Source organism: Myotis nattereri, assembly GCF_964212035.1.
Source record: "Myotis nattereri genome assembly, chromosome: 2".
Lineage (NCBI taxonomy): Eukaryota > Metazoa > Chordata > Mammalia > Chiroptera > Vespertilionidae > Myotis > Myotis nattereri.
The window spans coordinates 202,391,944-202,411,019 of NC_138076.1; the positions used below are offsets into that span (position 1 = coordinate 202,391,944).

Sequence of the window (19,076 nt, forward strand, 5' to 3'; positions counted from 1 at the left end):
GCGTGACCCCACGCGTAGATAGGGGAAAGCTGAAGAACGCGTTGCCACGGCTACCGTTCCCCTGGTCACGAAATAAACGCTCTCTAGGATCCGGAAGTAGTTCCTCTGCGACCTCAGCAAAAAGAGGGATGTGCTCTGACCTGACGTTTACCGGACTGTTTCCCAAAGAGGCCAAAGCTTCCCAGGCAAAGGGGCGGTCCCGCGTGAGAGGGACCCGCGGAGCCATTTGATTGGAGAAAAGAGGCTAAGGCTGACCAATCGGAAGGAGCCACGCTTCGGGCGTGGGGCACCGCACCTGGACAGCTCCGATTGGTGGGCTGCGGTCCCCCCCACGAGTCCCCATTGGGTATAGAGAGTGCGTGGTGCGGCACGATTGGTGGGTTCGTGTTTCCCGTCCCCCGCCCTCGAGAAGTGGGGTGAAAAGCGGTCGGACCCGCTTGGGGGTAGTGGGCGGACCGCGCGGCGTGAGGTGTGAGGATCTGAGCCTTGGGGTGGCGGGGCGGAGGCGGCTCCTGCGATTAAAGGAGACTTGAGACTCACCGGCCGCGCGCCATGAGGGCCCTGTGGGTGCTGGGCCTCTGCTGCGTCCTGCTGACCTTCGGTGAGTGATCCCGGAGGAGCGGGCACCCTGGGACGTCCCCCCTCCGCAAACGCGGCCTCTTCTCGAAGATTCTAGGGGCGTTGAGCCTGGGAGGGGGACAAAATAACCGGGTCTGCGCTGCGCCTTGGGGACCATCGCCTTTCCTCGAAAGAGGCTTAGGGACTTTCGTTTACGCTTGCTTCGCTGGAAAGAAAAAAAGAGAACGGAGTTATTTAAATCGCGTGCAGCTCTCCTGGTGTCTGTGCCGGCAGACCTCAGCCACCTCGCAGGGGGGCCTCACTCAAGCTCCCGCTCCCCCGAGAGCATTGCTGGGGCCCCGTCGGGAGGACTTCTGCCCACGCCTCAACCTTTGGCCTGAGCTCCGGGACCCCCGCCCCCCATGTTTTGCGACTCCTCGCGAACGCGCGTTTCCTTTCTTAGGTCCGGTCTGGGGAGCGGAGGTCCTGGATCACCGCAGGGGCAATGTTGGGTTCCCTTGTGCTCCAGCTCCTTACAGGTCTTCCCCTTCTCAGGCCCCTGGGCCCGATTTCAGTTCCCCTCGCCAGAGTTTGCACAAAATCCTGTTTGTACTCTGACCTGTGATTTCGAAGGCTAGTTTTTGGCATGGTCAGTTTGGAGGCCCTGCCTTGGCCTGCGCGCAACACGTGTGAATGTGGAGGGATCCTGGTATCAAATCCGCTAAGTTATAAAGGATCGAGGCTGGCTCCGTAGAAGTGATGGCAGCCTCCGTATTTCAGCTTCTACTGGGGAACTTCAGTATCTGAACTTAAATAAGAAATATGCGGACGTGGGTTTACATTGGATATTTAAACCAGTGGATCCATTCTCCCACCCCCATCTCCCGTATTTAAAACTGAATTTTGCATCCCCTGTCCTTGCCCTTTTTATTTGCCCTCTGAGAAGTTCATGAAGCATCGATGTTTTAAGAGGTTTCTGGTGTTAAATCTTTCTTCAGGGTCAGTCCGAGCTGATGATGAAGTCGACGTGGATGGCACAGTAGAAGAGGATCTGGGTAAAAGTAGAGAAGGCTCAAGGACAGATGATGAAGTAGTACAGAGGTTGGTGTTCATTGATAACTATATGTATAAACCCTTCTGAACACTGGAAAACTGTGGCTTCGTTTGTATTCCAAAATTTAATTAGCTAAAAAAATGCTCAGAGAAAATGTATCAAGCATGTGCACACATGAGAATCTCCTAATCTGCCCCTAAGAATGGTCGGACTTGAATGAATGCCTTTGAAAAGTATTTTGATAACTACATGGCAGAATACTTAGCACTATATACCTTAGGAATTTAGAAAAGACGTTTAGTTGATATTGTACTCGGGGTGTCCTTAGTAATTTTAAAAAGAGGATTTCTGTCAGTTGAACAGTGCTTTAAAATGTGTGCTCCTAGGACTTGGTTTTGTAGACCTGTAGAAGCCAAAGCTTCCCTGGGCAAAGGGGCGGTTCCACGTGTGAGGGAACATAAATGAGTATGCCTTTGCTTTTTAGTAGAGGAGAGTTGGGTTTATTTTTCTGACATTTTTAAGAACTGAGTATTTCCAATGCAGTGTTAAAGGTAACCTACTACTGTGGTAAAATAATAATGAGATGGTAGATTAGTAATATTTTATAAAGGTCTCCAATTTATCCTTTTAACCCTTTTAATCTTAAGAGACTCCTGTGCTCTCAGCACAGATCATACAGTTTTGGAGGGAACCAAGCAATGCTTATTTGTTTGTCAAATTTACTTTTTAGGGAAGAAGAAGCTATTCAGTTGGATGGATTAAATGCATCCCAAATAAGAGAACTTAGAGAGAAATCAGAAAAGTTTGCCTTCCAAGCTGAAGTAAACAGAATGATGAAACTTATCATCAATTCATTGTATAAAAATAAGGAGGTAAGCAACATGTGGCTAGGATAATTATTTTTCTCTGTATGGTAGCACACTTGTTTACTTTCATAGTAAATGTACTAGGGATTCCAAATAAGTAGTAAGATTTAAATTCCCTGTAGTGTATATACAAGAATTGCTACTAGATACAGTGTGTGGGGGGTGGGAGTGGGGTGTTATGGGGGATGGGAGGTTGTTAGGCATTTTCCCTTCTTTTTTCTTTCCCCTCCAAATATGTTCATGGCCTGCTAAACAGTTGTGAGTCTTTACGGACCATTGCTAACCAGGCTTCATGCATTTCTTACCTGAAGATCACAAGTAGAGTGGTGTTACTGCTCTTAACCAATTCAGATATCCCTTCTAGTTGCTACAGTCTTTTGTGTAAAGAGCTGTACCTCCTTTTACCAAAAAGAGTAAAGCCACCTCTTTACATAGAGTGCTTTTTTAGAGTACAGAGGAGCAATAAAATGAGTTTGACATTAAATCTAATGTCTTGTGTATCTTGAGACTGACTATTAAATCTGGCCTCCATTTAGATTTTCCTGAGAGAACTGATTTCAAATGCTTCTGATGCTTTAGATAAGATAAGGCTAATATCACTGACAGATGAAAATGCTCTTTCTGGAAATGAGGAACTAACAGTAAAAATTAAGGTAAGTTTAAAACAATTTTCTTTTAAAATAAAAAGAAACCTTGGTGACAGAGAACCCATAATCAGTCAGGATAGGCTAGGTTATGCTGCAGTAACAAATATTCCCCCAAATCTCAGGGAGTTAAGTCAGGGGTCAGCAAAATATGTCCTATGGGCCAAGTCCAACCTGCTGCCTGTTTTTATAAATAAAGTTTTATCAGAACATTTCCATGCCTGCTTGTATATTACCCGTGACTGCTTTTGTGCTGCATGATCGAGTTCAGTAGTAGTTGGGACAGAGAACGTATGGCCCATAACGCCTAAGGTATTTACTCTCTGGCCCTTTTACAAAAAACGTTTGCTACTCTCTGGCTTAATTCAGTCACAGGCTGCCTGTGGCCTTTGTTTTATATCATCATCACTCCCTGACATAGGCTGTTAGAGCAGCCATCTGGAGTGTAGCTGGTTGCCATGGTGTAAAAGCTTGGAGGGTCTTCCATCAATTAGAGGCTCCACACTGAAAGCCACACTCTTGGTTGCAAATTATTGGCCAGAATTAGTCATATGGCCTCATCCAGCCATAAATGGAGGAAGCATATTCCTATTATGTTTCTAGAAGGCAGAGAGTCAGGAATAGTCAATAAAAACATTGATCACCACAGATTCTAAACCCAGAAGTCATTCGAGTTGTGGATTTTTATTTTCTACCAAAGAAATAGGCAAAACATAAAACTTTATTACTGAATATTTTCTTAAAAAATAACTTGTTTTGTTTAGTCTGTTTCTGCCCTTTGACAATTAGATCAGTCTCTGCCCTCTTTATATGGATACTTTCTCAAACACACTAAACTTAAAATTATTCTCTATAAAGAAAAATGCTTATACTTAACATGTGCATTTTCTGAAAAGCCCATAAAGGAATATGAAGGAAAATACCTCAATTCAGTTTTCTGTTTTGGAATTGATGTTGCCCAAAGCTGAGAGTTTTTTCAATAATAGCTCAATATTTACTTGTCATACCATGAGTATTAAGCAAATATAATTATCTTGTTTTTGTCTTTCCTTTAGTGTGACAAGGAGAAGAACCTGCTACATGTCACAGACACTGGTGTAGGAATGACCAGGGAAGAGTTGGTTAAAAACCTTGGTACCATTGCCAAATCTGGCACAAGCGAGTTTTTAAACAAAATGACTGAGGCACAAGAAGATGGCCAATCAACTTCTGAATTGATTGGCCAGTTTGGTGTCGGTTTCTATTCTGCCTTCCTTGTAGCAGATAAGGTTATTGTCACATCGAAACACAACAACGATACCCAGCACATCTGGGAATCTGACTCCAATGAATTTTCTGTAATTGCTGACCCAAGAGGAAACACTCTAGGCCGGGGAACGACAATTACGTGAGTGTTACTAATTCCTAATAATAATAATTGATAGTCCTAATGAGGATCTTGACTCTCCAGTTCAGGCTCTCTAGGCAAATGGCTTATTCTGGGCCAATAATTTCCTTGCCTATAAAATGAGGAAATTGAATTGTTCTCATCACTTGAAGAAATGTTTGAGGACCTAACACAGAGTTATGATGGCTACTGTATGTAGAGGACGTAAGTAGGAAGGGTTAGCTCTTCAGGGGCAAAGGCAGATGAGGCCTCAGAGCAGTGGCTTGGTCCAGGTTTTCAGGGAAGCAAGACTTGGACTCAGTCTGTGGAGCATCATGGATAAAGGGATGGAGGAAGTGCGTGTTCACAGGATTCAAGTTTTCTGGAGGATGGCAGGACTGGATGAGAGGAGACTCCTTGGGTGACCATTAAAATATTTAAGATCTGTGATAGTAACTGGGTTGTAGTCCTGTTTGAGGATAATTAGAAATGATTGAATTTGAATTCATTTTAAGCCAATAACTATTGTTAGTATATATGAGACAGGTCTTATGCCCAGTATCACTTGGTTACATCACAGTGAAGTAGACTTACCCAGTCCTGCAAGTTTCTAGAATAGAGAAATTATTTCTCACATGTTATATGCCTGAGGTCTCACTTTTTTCCCCCTTAATTCAGTTTTAAATTTTCTTAGCACTAAATATCCAAATAGGAAAAAATGCATATATCTTATTTTGACCAATTTTCTTTATCCCAAAGGGTAACATTTCCTGTCTTCATGGTCACAGATGTTCTTTTAATGAAGGCTAATTAGAGGACTTCATTTCAGTACTTTCACTAATTTATTCGTCCCAATTTACCTTTCCCTGCCTTTGTTATTAACATTGACACCTCCTAGTCTCATTAGGAGGCATCACTAATAATCATACCCCAGTGCCCTCTCTCATTAAGTATAGGTAATCACATCTCTCAACTAGAAAGAGCTAGAAAATGATGTCCCAAGAGATGCTAATGTGCTGAGAGAGGGGCAAGATTGCCGAGATGTAAGCTTTATGAAAGCAAACATTTTGTTGACTGCTCTGTTCCCAGAACTAACACTTGACAGGTAAATATTTGTATGAATGAGGTAATCAGAGCAGTTTTATGCAAGTCCCATGGATGCTTGATAAGTAAGTGAAACTTTACAACGGATTCTGCTTTCCCTGGGCAAATTGCCTTTTCCTTCAAGTCTTCCTACCCCACCATTCACTCAACAGATACTCATTTGAATGCCTATTACCTGCTAGGATTTAAGGCTACTGCAGAGAATAAGACAGGTGTGGTCCCTGCTCTCACATGGCTCATTCTAGTGAGTGGGGGAGAACATGAAGTCATTTCAGAGTGGCAAGTGCTAGAACAGAAGCTAAGGGACGCCTTCCTTACCAGAAAGCCTTTCTGAAGTAGCGATAAATTCAAATATTCCAGGCAGCATGCACAGCATGTTTAAAGTTTCAGAGACAAGCCTATTTGAGGAACTGAAAGTCTAGAGTGGCCAAAGGAAAATGGAGAGTGAAGTCCAGGAAATGACATGGTCAAGATCCTGCCCTATATCCAGGACTTCATCTCTGTTCATACCTTTAAAGTAGCCTCTACTATACCCTTATGAGAAATTTTGTGAGGATTAAATGAGATCATGAAATATTATTGCTTCTACCATAATGAAGGTGGTGGTATTCTACATTTTTTCCTAAAACTAGTCTCCACTTGTGATCTCTCATCTTACCTCCTTGGAGACTAGCATAAATTAATTCCTACCCCATTTTTTAAAGTCAGCCCTCCCACTCACCTCCCTCTTTCCCATCAAAGTGTGAGCATGTGCTGGTCTCTGGGGTAGGGCGAAGGCAGGTGGTGCCATCCTCTTTTGGGCACACTATTTCTCTCTCCTCCACAGTTGAGTTTAAAGAAGTACACTTGGCCCTAGCCAGTTTGGCTCAGTGGATAGAGCATTGGACTGCGGACTCAAGGGTCCCAGGTTCGATTCCAATCAAGGGCATGTACCTTGGTTGCGGGCACATCCCCAGTGGGGGGTGTAGGAGGCAGCTGATGGATGTTTCTCTCTCGTCGATGTTTCTAACTCCCTATCCCTCTCCCTTCCTGTCTGTAAAAAAATCAATAAAATTAAAAAAAAAGAAGAAGTACACTTGGCCCTAGCCGGTTTGGCTCAGTGAATAGAGTATCGGGCTGTGGACTAAGGAGTCCCAGGTTCGATTCTGGTCAAGGACACATGCCCAGGTTGCTGGCTTGATCCCCAGTGTGGGGCATGCAGGAAGCAGCTGATCAATGATTCTCCCATCATTGATGTTCCTATCTCTCTCTCCCTGTCCCTTTCTTTCTGAAACCAATAAAAATAAGTAAAAGAAAATTATTTTAAAAAAATAAAAGGGGAAAAACAACAATTTATTAAAAAAAAATAAAGTACACTTGCCTTTGCTGCTACTTCACCTTTTGTCATGCCTTTCCATTGAAGTAATTCACCAGTAACCCTTGTTACTAAATCCAGTGGATTTGGGGATTTTTTAAATGACATTGCTCCCAGCAATAGATTGTCTTTTTTTCTTAGTTTTCCTGTGGTATAGTCTACAGAATTGGCTTTTTCTACACACTCCTTAAGACTGTCCACTTACCTAGCTTCCATGACCCTACAAATCTTTTTATATTTCCTTTGCCCATTTCTTAAATGTGGATGTTCTCTTTCTTTAAAAGTTAAGTTTGAGTCCTTTTCTCATTATCCTTATGTTCCTCATTTAATTCTTAAAGTGCTAGCTAGTAGATAATTTAAGCTTGCAATCATAGGATTTGTCACGTCTCAACTCTGCTTTTGTCGCTGACAGCAACCATGGACAACATATGATGAGGTTGTGTCCCAATACAATTTCTTTTTTTTTTTTTTAAGAGAATTGGAATATTTTTTTATTTTTATTGATTTCAGAGAGGAAGGGAGAGGGAGAGAGAGATAGAAACATAAATGATGCGAGGGAATCATTGTTTGGCTGCCTCCTGCACACCCTACACCGGATTGAGCCCGCAAACCAGGCATGTGCCCTTGACTGGATTGAACCTGGGACCCTTCAGTCTGCAGGCCAATGCTCTATCCACTGAGCAAAACCAGCTAGGGCCCAATAAAATTTCGTATGTGGGTGCCAGCCGTACACAGTTTGTTGACTCCGGTCAAGAGCTCACTAATGGTCTGTTCATATATCTAATTGCCATTTAAACATCACTAAGATGTCAAACCATCAGCTTCAGCTTGCATCCAAAATTGAACTCTTCCCCAACTCAGCAGCTCTAAGATACTCTGCTCTGAGACCAGAGACTTTGTCACCTCATCAGGCTGTGTCATGTATACTGTCTGTCTTCTTGTTGGCAAATGCTATTAAACTATTAACTTTTAAAAAAAATATGTATTTTATTGATTTTTTACAGAGAGGAAGGGAGAGGGATAGAGAGTTAAAAACATGGATGAGAGAGAAACATCAATCAGCTGCCTCCTGCACACTCCCCACTGGGGATGTGCCCACAACCAAGGTACATGCCCTTGACCGGAATCGAACCTGGGACCCTTGAGTCCGCAGGCCGACGCTCTATCCGCGAGCCAAACCGGTCAGGGCAAAACTATTAACTTTTGAAGGGGGAAGGGAACCATGGATACATTTCCTTCATTTTTATTGGGAGCACAAACATCAAAATATGGGCTACCTGCTTTGTTTAAGAATATGTTGTGATTTGTTATTTTTGGTGGATGGAGGGAAGGGTTTGCAGAGGGGGCAGTAAGGAAGAAGAAGATGCAGTGCTACAATTTTCTGTATTGGAGTTAGCTAAGCCAGTGTGTCCAGTAGAACTCTGATGGAAATGTTCTGCCCACATGGGAATTACTAAGTACTTGGAATGTGGCAGTGCAAGTGAAGACCAACTTCAAATTTTATTTGAATACTTACATTTGACTGATGGCTACTGTTTTGGATGGTTCAGATATAACAATAGTTCAGATTAATTTTCTAGTTTTTTAAAGGAACATTTTTATTAGGGGTTTGCTATCTATAATAATCATTTGATTTCTAGACTAACTTTTAGAGTGCATATAATTCCACTTTTCTCTAGATTGTTTTCTTGCCTTGAGCTATCTTAAGATTTCAGTTTTTCAAATGAAAAAGCCCAATATATTTAGAAGGTTGGGGACATTTTCATTTTCCACTTGGAACTAAGGTTATTCTCCACTTGGGAATGCAAGGAAAGTTTTTTTTTTTTTTATCATACCCATATTTGGTGTATTTGCTCACAAACCCTTATTGGTGATGAAAGTTCTTAATATTTTCTTAATAGAGAGGATATCTTGGATTAAACAGAACTATTGGCTATTAGCACTGTTATGAAGGTAAATTTATAATCAACTCTTTTAAACCATGGATGTGCCTATAAATATCTTCTTTCCCTTGCAGCCTTGTTTTAAAAGAAGAAGCATCTGATTACCTTGAATTGGATACAATTAAAAATCTCGTCAAGAAGTACTCACAGTTCATAAACTTTCCTATTTATGTATGGAGCAGCAAGGTAAATCTGTATTGCTGAAAATTTATATGTATCACCTTCGCACATTTTAAAATCTTCTATAATAATAAAAACATAATATGCTAATTAAACTGGACGTCCTTTGGACGACCTTCCAGACGAAGCCAGGGCTGCCAGGGAAGCTGGGTCGCTGGTGCCGGCAGCCGGGGAAAGGAAGGCGACTCTTGCACAAATTTCGTGCATCTGGCCTCTAGTATTTAATATTTAAAGAAAGCTAAATGTGGTTTTCTCTAGTTCAGGTATTTGGGTTTCCTTACAGACCACCTATTTTTTTGAGCTGTCCTTTTGTTCTGTATTCTACAGATGAAATCCGAATCTTTAAAGAAATGAGTTTAACCATAATTATACTTTCTACTTCAACAGACTGAAACTGTTGAGGAACCCATGGAAGAAGAAGAAGAAACAGCAAAAGAAGAAAAGGAAGAATCTGATGATGAAGCTGCAGTAGAAGAAGAAGAAGAAGAAAAGAAACCGAAAACTAAAAAAGTAAATCTGGTTTATGTCCTCCTTAAAATATTGTTCAGGATATATTAGAAAACCCCAAGTATGCACTCATTTGAGGCAAGCTTCAGTTCTTAAAGGTTCTTTCCAAATGCTGAATCCATCTTATAAAAAAATCAGAAGAGTGTGTGTGTGTGTGTGTCTGCACATATGTTTCTCCTCCTAGAAATTTGTAAGTGCCAAACGGCTCATTTTTATGAGAGTTTCCTGACTTCTATATATTGCTCAGGACTGGTCGCTTATATGTTTTGAAGTTTAAAATCTTTAAAAAGCATTCTGCATCTTCTTTTGTCATGTAGGTATTAAGTAGGTATTAACTATAAAAGTAGTTCTCTGGCCTACTCAGGAAGCAGAGTAGGTAGAAGTTGTGGGGTTTTAGGAATATTTATTGTAAGATGTTGGCTTTCTATAAGTCAGGAAATATATAATATGTATATCCTTCTAGTCTCAAAACATATTCAAGAAATAACATTTTAGCTGAAAATAATGAAAAAAATTGGCTTTTTAATTAGAATGATAACCAATTGTCTTTTTATATTAAATATCAATCTTAAATCACTCTTAAATGTTGACCCTTTTTTATTTTAATTTTTTATATAGTTGGCAGGAACCATACTAGATTAGAGGTATCCTTTGTTCCTTCCATGTCCTCTTCTGAAATGTCCTAAAGCTACGGTTTCCACTATTGTAACTGCTGGGAGAGACTAATTAAATATTGTTAACTTCAGGTTGAAAAAACTGTCTGGGATTGGGAACTTATGAATGATATCAAACCAATATGGCAGAGACCATCAAAAGAAGTAGAAGAGGATGAATATAAAGCTTTCTACAAATCATTTTCAAAGGTAAATATTATTTAGAAAAATGTGATAAAAGGTACTAAATTCCAAAATAAGTTTAAAATAATTTGTAACTACTTTACAATTGATTTCCTTTTTAATCCTGTGTATTTTATATTATGCATTAAAAAAATTACTCTGAGAAGAAATCTGTAGGCTTCACCAGGTTGCCAAGAGGTCTGTGTTATAGAAAAAAATATACCTCCATGAGTATGTTTGGTTTCTACTGTAGAACCCATAAAACAAAGTTGTGTTATTGAGTGGCTTTTAACTGATTCTTTAAAGAGCTTCTTTACAACATCAAATAATTACTGTGAGGTCATCGCATGCCTAAGTAGGAATAATTACTAACTCTGTTTTTTCTTTTAATGATCCCTTCTTTTAACTCTTAATCCAAAATTAGCAGAGATTAAGACTGTTCCAAGTTAATGTTTTCCCAAACCACATTTTGTACAAAATAGAATAGTTTAATGCACTTATTTAGCATACTAGATAGAACTTAATACTCCATGATTCTGTTTGTCCTTTACTCTTTATTCCATTTATTGATTTGTTACTTAACCTTCTTTGTTTTCCTTAATATTAACATCCAACCATCCTTTAAAAACTCTAAAAACTTTCCCTTGGTTCTCAAATGTTCTAGTGTATATAAAGGTACTTCATCTAGGGCAATTGTGTATTAGAAATATAATGTAAGCCAATACTATTATCTTAAACTAGAGGCCCAGTGCAGGAAATTCATGCACTCGGGGCAGGGTCCCTCAGCCTGGCCTGTGCCCTCTCGCAGTCCGGGAGCCCTTGGGGGATGTCAGTCGGACATCCTTAGTGCTGCTGCGGAGGCAGGGGAGGCTTCCGCAACTGTTGCTGCACTTGCCAGCCATGAGCCCAGCTTTTGGCTGAGCGGTGCTCCCTCTGTGGGAGCACACTGACCACCAGGGGGCAGCTTCTGTGTTAAGCATCTGCCCCCTGGTGGTCAGTGCACATCATAGCGACTGGTTGTTCCATGGTTCGGTCAATTTGCATATTAGCCTTTTATTATATAGGGTATTTTTAGAAGCCACTTTTTTTAAGTTGAAACAAGTTAATTGTTAATATATTTTATTTAACCCAACATACCCAAAACAATATTAGTTCAACATGTACAATATAATTACTAGAGGCCCGGTGCACAAAAATTTGTGCACTTGGGGGGGTGGGGGTGTCCCTCAGCCCAGCCTGTGCCCTCTCGCAGTCTGGGACCCCTCGGGAGATAACGACCTGCTGGCTTAGGCCTGCTCCCGGGTGGCAGAGGGCAGGCCCAATCCCTAGGTGCAGCCCCTGGTCGAGCTCAGAGCAGGGCCGATTGGGGAGTTGGGGCGCCGCCCCCTGTCATGCACAGAGCAGGGCGGATTGGGAGGTTGCGATGCCACCCTCAGTCACGCTCAGGGTAGGGCCGATTGGGGGGTTTGGGGCACCGCCCCCTGTCACACTCAAGGCAGGGTCGATGGGGAGGTTGTGGCACCACCCCCTGTCACGCACAGAGCAGGGCCAATCAGGGGGTTGAGGAGCTCCCCCCAGTCACTCACAGAGTAGGGCCGATAGGGGGGTTGGGGCGCCGCCACTGTCACACTCAGGGCAGGGCCGATGGGGAGGTTATGGCTCTACCCCATCACACACAGAGCAGGGCCCGTGGGGTGGGGGTTGGGGTGCCGCCTGGATCAGGGTGGGGGTCTCCACTGGGGTGCCTGGCCAGCCTGGGTGAGGGGATGATGGCTGTTTGCAGCTGGTCACACACTCTTCAGGTTGGGGGTCCCCACTGGGGTGCCTGGCCAGTCTGGGTGAGGGGCTGAGGGCTGTTTTCAGGCTGGCGGGTGACTGAAGCTCCCAACTGCTCCTTTTTTTCTTTTTTTTTTTATTCTGGGCCAGCTTTAGCTTTGAGGCTTGGCTCCAGCTCTTAGGCCTCCGCTGCTGAAAGCAGGTTTCTGGCCTTTGTTTACCTTCTGTATTTGAAACAATGTTGCGATCCTGCTGGCTGAAGCCCAACGGACTAAAGCAGGTTTCTGGGGTTTTGTTTAGCTTCTATATTTGTAACATAGTTGCTTAGAGTTGCAGCTCAGAGGCCTGCAGCAGCAGGCGGGGAACGTTGGAGTCCTCCTTCACTGAAGCAAGCAAGCCTCATGTTAGTTTCAAGCTGCCTGGCTGCCGGCCGCCATCTTGGCTGGCAGTTAATTTGCATATCGCCCTGATTAGCCAATGGGAAGGGTAGCAGTCGTACGCTAATTACCATGTTTCTCTTTTATCAGATAGGATAGTTTACTTTTTGGGATTTTCTTGTACTGTGTCTTCATAGTCTGTATATTTTACACTTATCATAATCACATCTCAATTTGGAATAGCCACATGTGGGTACAGTAATGGAAAATGCAATGTACAGAATTTCTGTCTTTACACTTTTGTAGCTATTTACATACCTCTTTATATGTCCAAAACCCTGGGAAAAATCTGTGCCTGAGTACTTTCTATGGTTGCCCAGTACACTCATGAATTATTGTATTTTGCCATTTAGGCAGGATGGCGGTTTTCCCATCTTTTTCTTTCACACAAGTGGAACCTTCCTGAGTTTAGGAATAATGTTATTGACAGTCACCATCAAAACAACCATGTCATCTTAGTTGCTTCTTTTTCCCTCCAGGCCCTCCCCCACCCCTTTTTTGGTAAGGGAACTTTTATTTTTATTTTAAATATATATTTTTATTGATTTCAGAGAGGAAGGGAGAGACAGAGACAGAAACATCAGTGATGAGAGAATCATTGATCGGCTGCCTTCTGCATGCCCCCTACTGGGGATCTGACTGGGAATTGAACCATGACTTCCTGGTTCATAAGTTGATCAACCATTGAGCCACACCGGCCAGGCAGGGCTTTATTATTAAGAGCTAAACTGGACTGTACCACATAATAAAGTACTTAGCCTTTGTACCACTGTTTTTTATGCCTTTTGCATAACGTAGTACCAATTTTTCCATAGGAAAGTGATGACCCCATGGCTTATATCCATTTCACTGCTGAAGGGGAAGTTACCTTCAAGTCAATTTTATTCGTACCTACTTCTGCTCCACGTGGTCTGTTTGACGAATATGGATCTAAGAAGAGTGATTACATTAAGGTGGGTTTTTAAGTAACGTAAACAGAATTTTAAATTTGAAAGTACAGTTTCCCAAAGTAACCTTTTTATTGTCTCTCCTTAGCTGTATGTGCGTCGAGTGTTCATCACTGACGACTTCCATGATATGATGCCCAAGTACCTTAATTTTGTCAAAGGTGTTGTAAGTATCTGAAGATTGCGAGAAGGGGGGATTTTGTTGTTGTTTAGTTTGTCTCTTTCCAGTGTTTTTATTGCTCACTGAACTTTCTTTTACCATATGTAGGTGGATTCAGATGATCTCCCCTTGAACGTTTCCCGTGAGACTCTTCAGCAACATAAACTACTTAAGGTGAGTACCTCTGGGAAGAGACTGGCTGCTTTGCTCTTTGATTGGGCCACAAAGGACAGTTTCCATTAATAGAGTTACCAGATTTTGAAACTAGTCTTTGGTTGTTCAGGTGAATTTAATTTTATTCTGGAATACTCAAATCCTGAGAATCTTATTATTTTCCCCAGTTATGCAATTAAAAAAAACAAACAACTTCAAACATATAGAAAAGTCAAAAGAATTACATAGTGAACACACACACACACACACACACACACACACACATGCACACCCTCTACCTAGTCTGAAGATAGAACATAAACATTAAAGCAGTCTTGTGACTCTGTCCACTGACAACTTAGTTTCTGGTTAGTCCAGCATAGGAGTGCTCATCATACCCTGCCTCTTGATAGATGGCAAGGACAATGCCCTGTCCTTGTCTCTTTTGCCTGCTACTTTACATCTTGTATTGAGATGAAGTTCTCTAATCAGTTATTCTTTAATTTTGTTTAGGTGATTAGAAAGAAGCTTGTCCGTAAAACTCTGGACATGATAAAAAAGATTGCTGATGAGAAATACAATGATACTTTTTGGAAAGAATTTGGTACCAACATCAAGCTTGGTGTGATTGAAGACCACTCAAATCGAACACGTCTCGCCAAACTTCTTAGATTCCAGTCTTCTCATCATCCAAGTGACATTACTAGTCTAGACCAGTATGTGGAAAGAATGAAGGAGAAACAGGACAAAATCTACTTCATGGCTGGGTCCAGCAGAAAAGAGGTGAGATGAACGCCAATTGTCAGGGATTGTGGTTTGTAGCGGGAAGTTATAGCCAATGTTTTGAGAACAAAAGGGAAAACTTAAATGCAATTTTGAACCGTAGCAGGTATGAGGTCTGGTCAGTCACTGTATTCTCTGCACCTCTTTAATTCTCTACCTGTAAATGAGGTTGTTAGTAATATATAAACCTAGCTATTGGGATGAACACGTTAACATATCAAGGCTAGACTTGGAAAACTTAAATCTCCTTTATTTTGTAGGCGGAATCTTCTCCCTTTGTTGAGAGACTTCTGAAAAAGGGTTATGAAGTGATTTATCTCACAGAACCTGTGGACGAATACTGCATTCAGGCTCTTCCTGAGTTTGATGGGAAGAGGTTCCAGAATGTTGCCAAGGAAGGAGTGAAGTTTGATGAAAGTGAGAAAACTAAGGAGAATCGTGAGGCACTTGAGAAAGAATTTGAGCCTCTGCTCAACTGGATGAAAGATAAAGCCCTCAAGGACAAGGTATTCTTGTGGAAGTTAGAAAGTGTGAAAATTTTAGTATTTGCATTTTTAAAAAATTTGTCTTGCCAACAAATTACACTTAGAAACTGGTTACTTTACAACCATTAAAACTTGTCAAGACAACATTTAATATGGTTAAATTATTGGGAGGACAAGCTTAAAATTTAGGAACTGCAAAGAATTAAAAGGATAATAGTGGTTATTCTTTATGTAGGTGCTGGGGGTTTTTTTCTATATTTTTAAAGTTGGTGTTTAAGTATTTCTGACAGAAAAATTCAGATTATAAAATGACAGTGGCTCTGACGAATATGAGAGGTACTTTAATAAATGGCCTGCCTCTATGTTTAGGATCTTAAGTGATGAATCCTTGAAGAGTTGAAATGCAATTATCAAATGACCTTAACTGTTGATATTTATAGGTATCTAACTTCGGTTTCTTATTCCCAGATTGAAAAGGCTGTGGTATCTCAGCGCCTGACAGAGTCTCCCTGTGCTCTCGTGGCCAGCCAGTACGGATGGTCTGGCAACATGGAGAGAATCATGAAAGCTCAAGCGTACCAAACAGGCAAAGACATCTCTACAAAGTGAGTGTCCTTGGGAAAAGAAAGCTCCTGCCACAGTGTTAGCTCTTGTCCAGCCTTCCATACTGAAGCTGGCATTATATTCTAAGGAACTGACGTGTTATAAGTGTCCACTATATGTTAGGTAGAAAACAAGTTTACAAAGGGATTCTTCCTACATCAGATTTCTAAGGAAAAGGTTTTAGACTCATGATTTATTTTATAGTACTTTATATACAAATGCAAGTTTTCTTAATATGTTACACATAAACTGTATTTTTTCATTAGACTGTATGTTTGACTTGGTATTTAGACTTCTTTTACATTTTTAGATTTAGTTTCAGATGACAATTGTGTTTCTCAAAAAAGAGTTAAGTCTTTTTTTAACCTAAATAGTATGAGCCACAAAATTAAAGCTAAAATATGACCCATGAGTTAAGTATTTTGAACTCAAGGTCCAGGTATTGGAGGTAAGTGGATCTTTAGTACCTTTTACCTTTAAGAAATATTTCAAGCTTACATTTTATTCTCACAGCAGTGGCCTTGAAAATAGCTTTTTCCCTACTTTTATTCTCTTATTCTACTTGGAGTAGCTTCTTTCATATTTGCTACCTAGTTATCATACTTTTTTCCCCCAAGGCTTAGCTTAAGGATTCTTCTCACAAATGTATTTACTAAAATAAGTATGTATTTACACACATGCACATACATTTCATAATTGGCATGACTCATCAATACATATTTATACAACAAAATGGTAAGGTGCTATCTTGCTTATTTGTTTTGTTCCCTGACTAGATTATAAATGTCAGGTGGAGAGAACAGGTTTTTGCTTATCCCATTGCAATGCCATAGTAGTCATTCAATTATTCATTAACAGGAAGTTAGTTACCTTTCATTCAATAAGCATTTGAGCACCTACTGCACTTACACATTGATGATCTAAAGTAGATATTACTGCTGTTTTTGTGCCATTCAGACTAGTCGGGATGACAAATGAAGTCCTAATCTAGCCCAGCACAGACCCTGGGTATACCACGACGGGGACAGCTGTAGTTCCCCTGTCCTCAGCATGCAGCTATAGGAGAGAGGACAGTCACCACTGACAGTAAAATGCTAGGGACTGTGAGGGTATGTTCAGAATTGGGAACTGAGCTCAGATAAAAGCAGCGATTAATTTTTTATGGAACCAGTTTGGTGAAGGTATCATGGAGACTGTGTTATTTGCGCACACCCAGAGTCTGCCTAGACAACTCAGATCTCTGTGGGAACCAGAGCTGCAGTTAAGGTAGTGAGAATGAATTAAGTGGGGATGAACAAGACATTAAGTCAGTTCATCCACTCAACAGCGTTCTAGGCACTTGGGATTCATTAGTAAATAAAGTAGTTCTCTTTATTTAACTCTATTATCTAAGCATGTCCATCCCCCTTTAAAAGGGAAAGCATGATGTAGCAGTAAGAGTACATTTTGATCTAAGAGCTGTTCACTGTAATTATGAAAGTAATAGAAAAAAGGAAATGTATGGACCCTAAAATCTGATGTTTGTTAATGTTCTTTTTTAAAAAAATATTTTTATTGATTTCAGAGAAAGGAAGGGAGAAGAAGAGAGAGAGAGAAACATCAGTGATTAGAGAGAATCATTGATTGGTTGCCTCCTGCACAGCCCACACTGGGGATTGAGCCCACAATCTAGGCATGTACCGTGACCTCCTGATTCATAGATCTACGCTCAACCAATGAGCTGTGCCAGCTGGACTGTCAATGTTCATTTTTTATCCCTTAACAGTTATTATGCCAGCCAGAAGAAAACATTTGAAATCAATCCCAGACATCCTCTGATCAAAGACATGCTTCGGCGAGTTAAGGTGAGTCATACTACAGCCATACTCCTTCATCTTAAATACTCTGTACCTTTTAATAAAGTGTGATTTCTTCCATTTCAGGAAGATGAAGAGGACAAGACAGTTTCGGATCTTGCCGTGGTTTTATTTGAAACAGCAACACTGAGGTCAGGGTATCTTTTACCAGACACTAAAGCGTATGGAGATAGGATAGAAAGGATGCTGCGCCTCAGTTTGAACATTGACCTTGATGCAAAGGTTTGTATCCCCACCTTCCCACATAGGCTTCATTTTCCTTTAAGAATAGGCTTCCCAGGACTGATATACCTCAGAAGTTGGACTAATTTCTACTTTTTAGAAATAATTTATTAAGTGTTTGAATCCCAAGTGTCTTGTAGTATGCTAAAAATTAAATTCTCTTTTTATAGAAGAAATTCTTTTTTTTGGTCTTATCTCAGTTTGTTAGCTTGGGTGTTAACTCTAATTGGAGGATTGTGATCTTATATATTTAAATGAGCAAAGTGAAAATAGATTCATTAATGGGTTCATAAATGTTGCCCCTTAGGTCGAAGAAGAACCTGAAGAAGAACCTGAAGAAACAACAGAGGATGCCACAGAAGACACAGAGCAAGACGAAGACGAAGACATGGATGCCGGAACAGATGATGAAGACGAAAAAGCAGAGGTACTAATCAAGAATGGGACTTGCATTCTTATTTCTGGCAAAGTTAGGACTGTAACATAAAGAAGTCAGACTTACAGAGATCTGCCCCCCAATAGGCATCTCATATCAAATTCAAAAGCTGGAGCAAATCATTTTTATTCTTTAAAGTATATACTTTGATCTCACTTCTTTTATTCCTTTACTTTAGTCATCCATTCTTGAGATGTTTTTAAACAGATCCTTCCGTAGCCCACAATGCTACTATCCTCTTTGCCATTTCCTCTCCCTTACTATATGGTAACATTAGGGTGTATTAAGTTTTTATTGTGTTCAGGGGCCATTGACCTTTGGTGGATTCTAAATTATCTAAAATTTTTTGCAGATTAGCAAGGTAAGTTTTAAGTCTACAGCTGAAATAATGGAAATAGGCTTGGCCCATTCTTTATTTTTTCCACATAGGAACCTTTTGAGCTAAGGGTTTTATTTTTGCTAGCTTTTAATGTCTTCTGATTTTTGTTTTCACAGAAATCTTCAGCTGAAAAAGATGAATTGTAAATTACACTCTCACCATTTGGATCCTGTGTGGAGAGGGAATGTGAAATTTAAGTCATTTCTTTTTGGAGAGACTTTTGGATGCTTCCCCCAGCTCCCTTCTCCCCTGCACTGTAAAATGTTGGAATCGTGGGTCACCTAAAGAAGAGGGTTTTTTAGTTGAATTTTTTTTTTTTAACATTCCTCATGAATGTAAATTTGTACTATTTAACTGACTATTCTTGGTGTAAAATCTTGTCATGTGTATAAAAATACAAAAGGTCCCAAATATCCAGTGTCTTGCA

General features: G+C 40.7%; 1 protein-coding gene across 1 annotated transcript; it reads left to right on the plus strand.

Annotated features, from left to right (window-relative positions):
* The first annotated feature begins 252 nt into the window (after nucleotides 1-252).
* HSP90B1 (heat shock protein 90 beta family member 1) lies at nucleotides 253-19,060 on the plus strand. The gene is made up of 18 exons (XM_081082893.1): nucleotides 253-601; nucleotides 1,557-1,659; nucleotides 2,343-2,484; nucleotides 3,015-3,131; nucleotides 4,178-4,509; nucleotides 8,964-9,075; nucleotides 9,457-9,579; nucleotides 10,323-10,439; nucleotides 13,441-13,578; nucleotides 13,661-13,738; nucleotides 13,841-13,906; nucleotides 14,399-14,668; nucleotides 14,929-15,174; nucleotides 15,622-15,758; nucleotides 17,522-17,600; nucleotides 17,679-17,834; nucleotides 18,142-18,261; nucleotides 18,766-19,060. Exons 1-18 carry the CDS (start codon nucleotides 553-555, stop codon nucleotides 18,793-18,795), a joined length of 2,415 nt encoding a protein of 804 aa, XP_080939019.1. The 5' UTR covers nucleotides 253-552; the 3' UTR covers nucleotides 18,796-19,060.
* The last annotated feature ends 16 nt before the right edge of the window (nucleotides 19,061-19,076 follow it).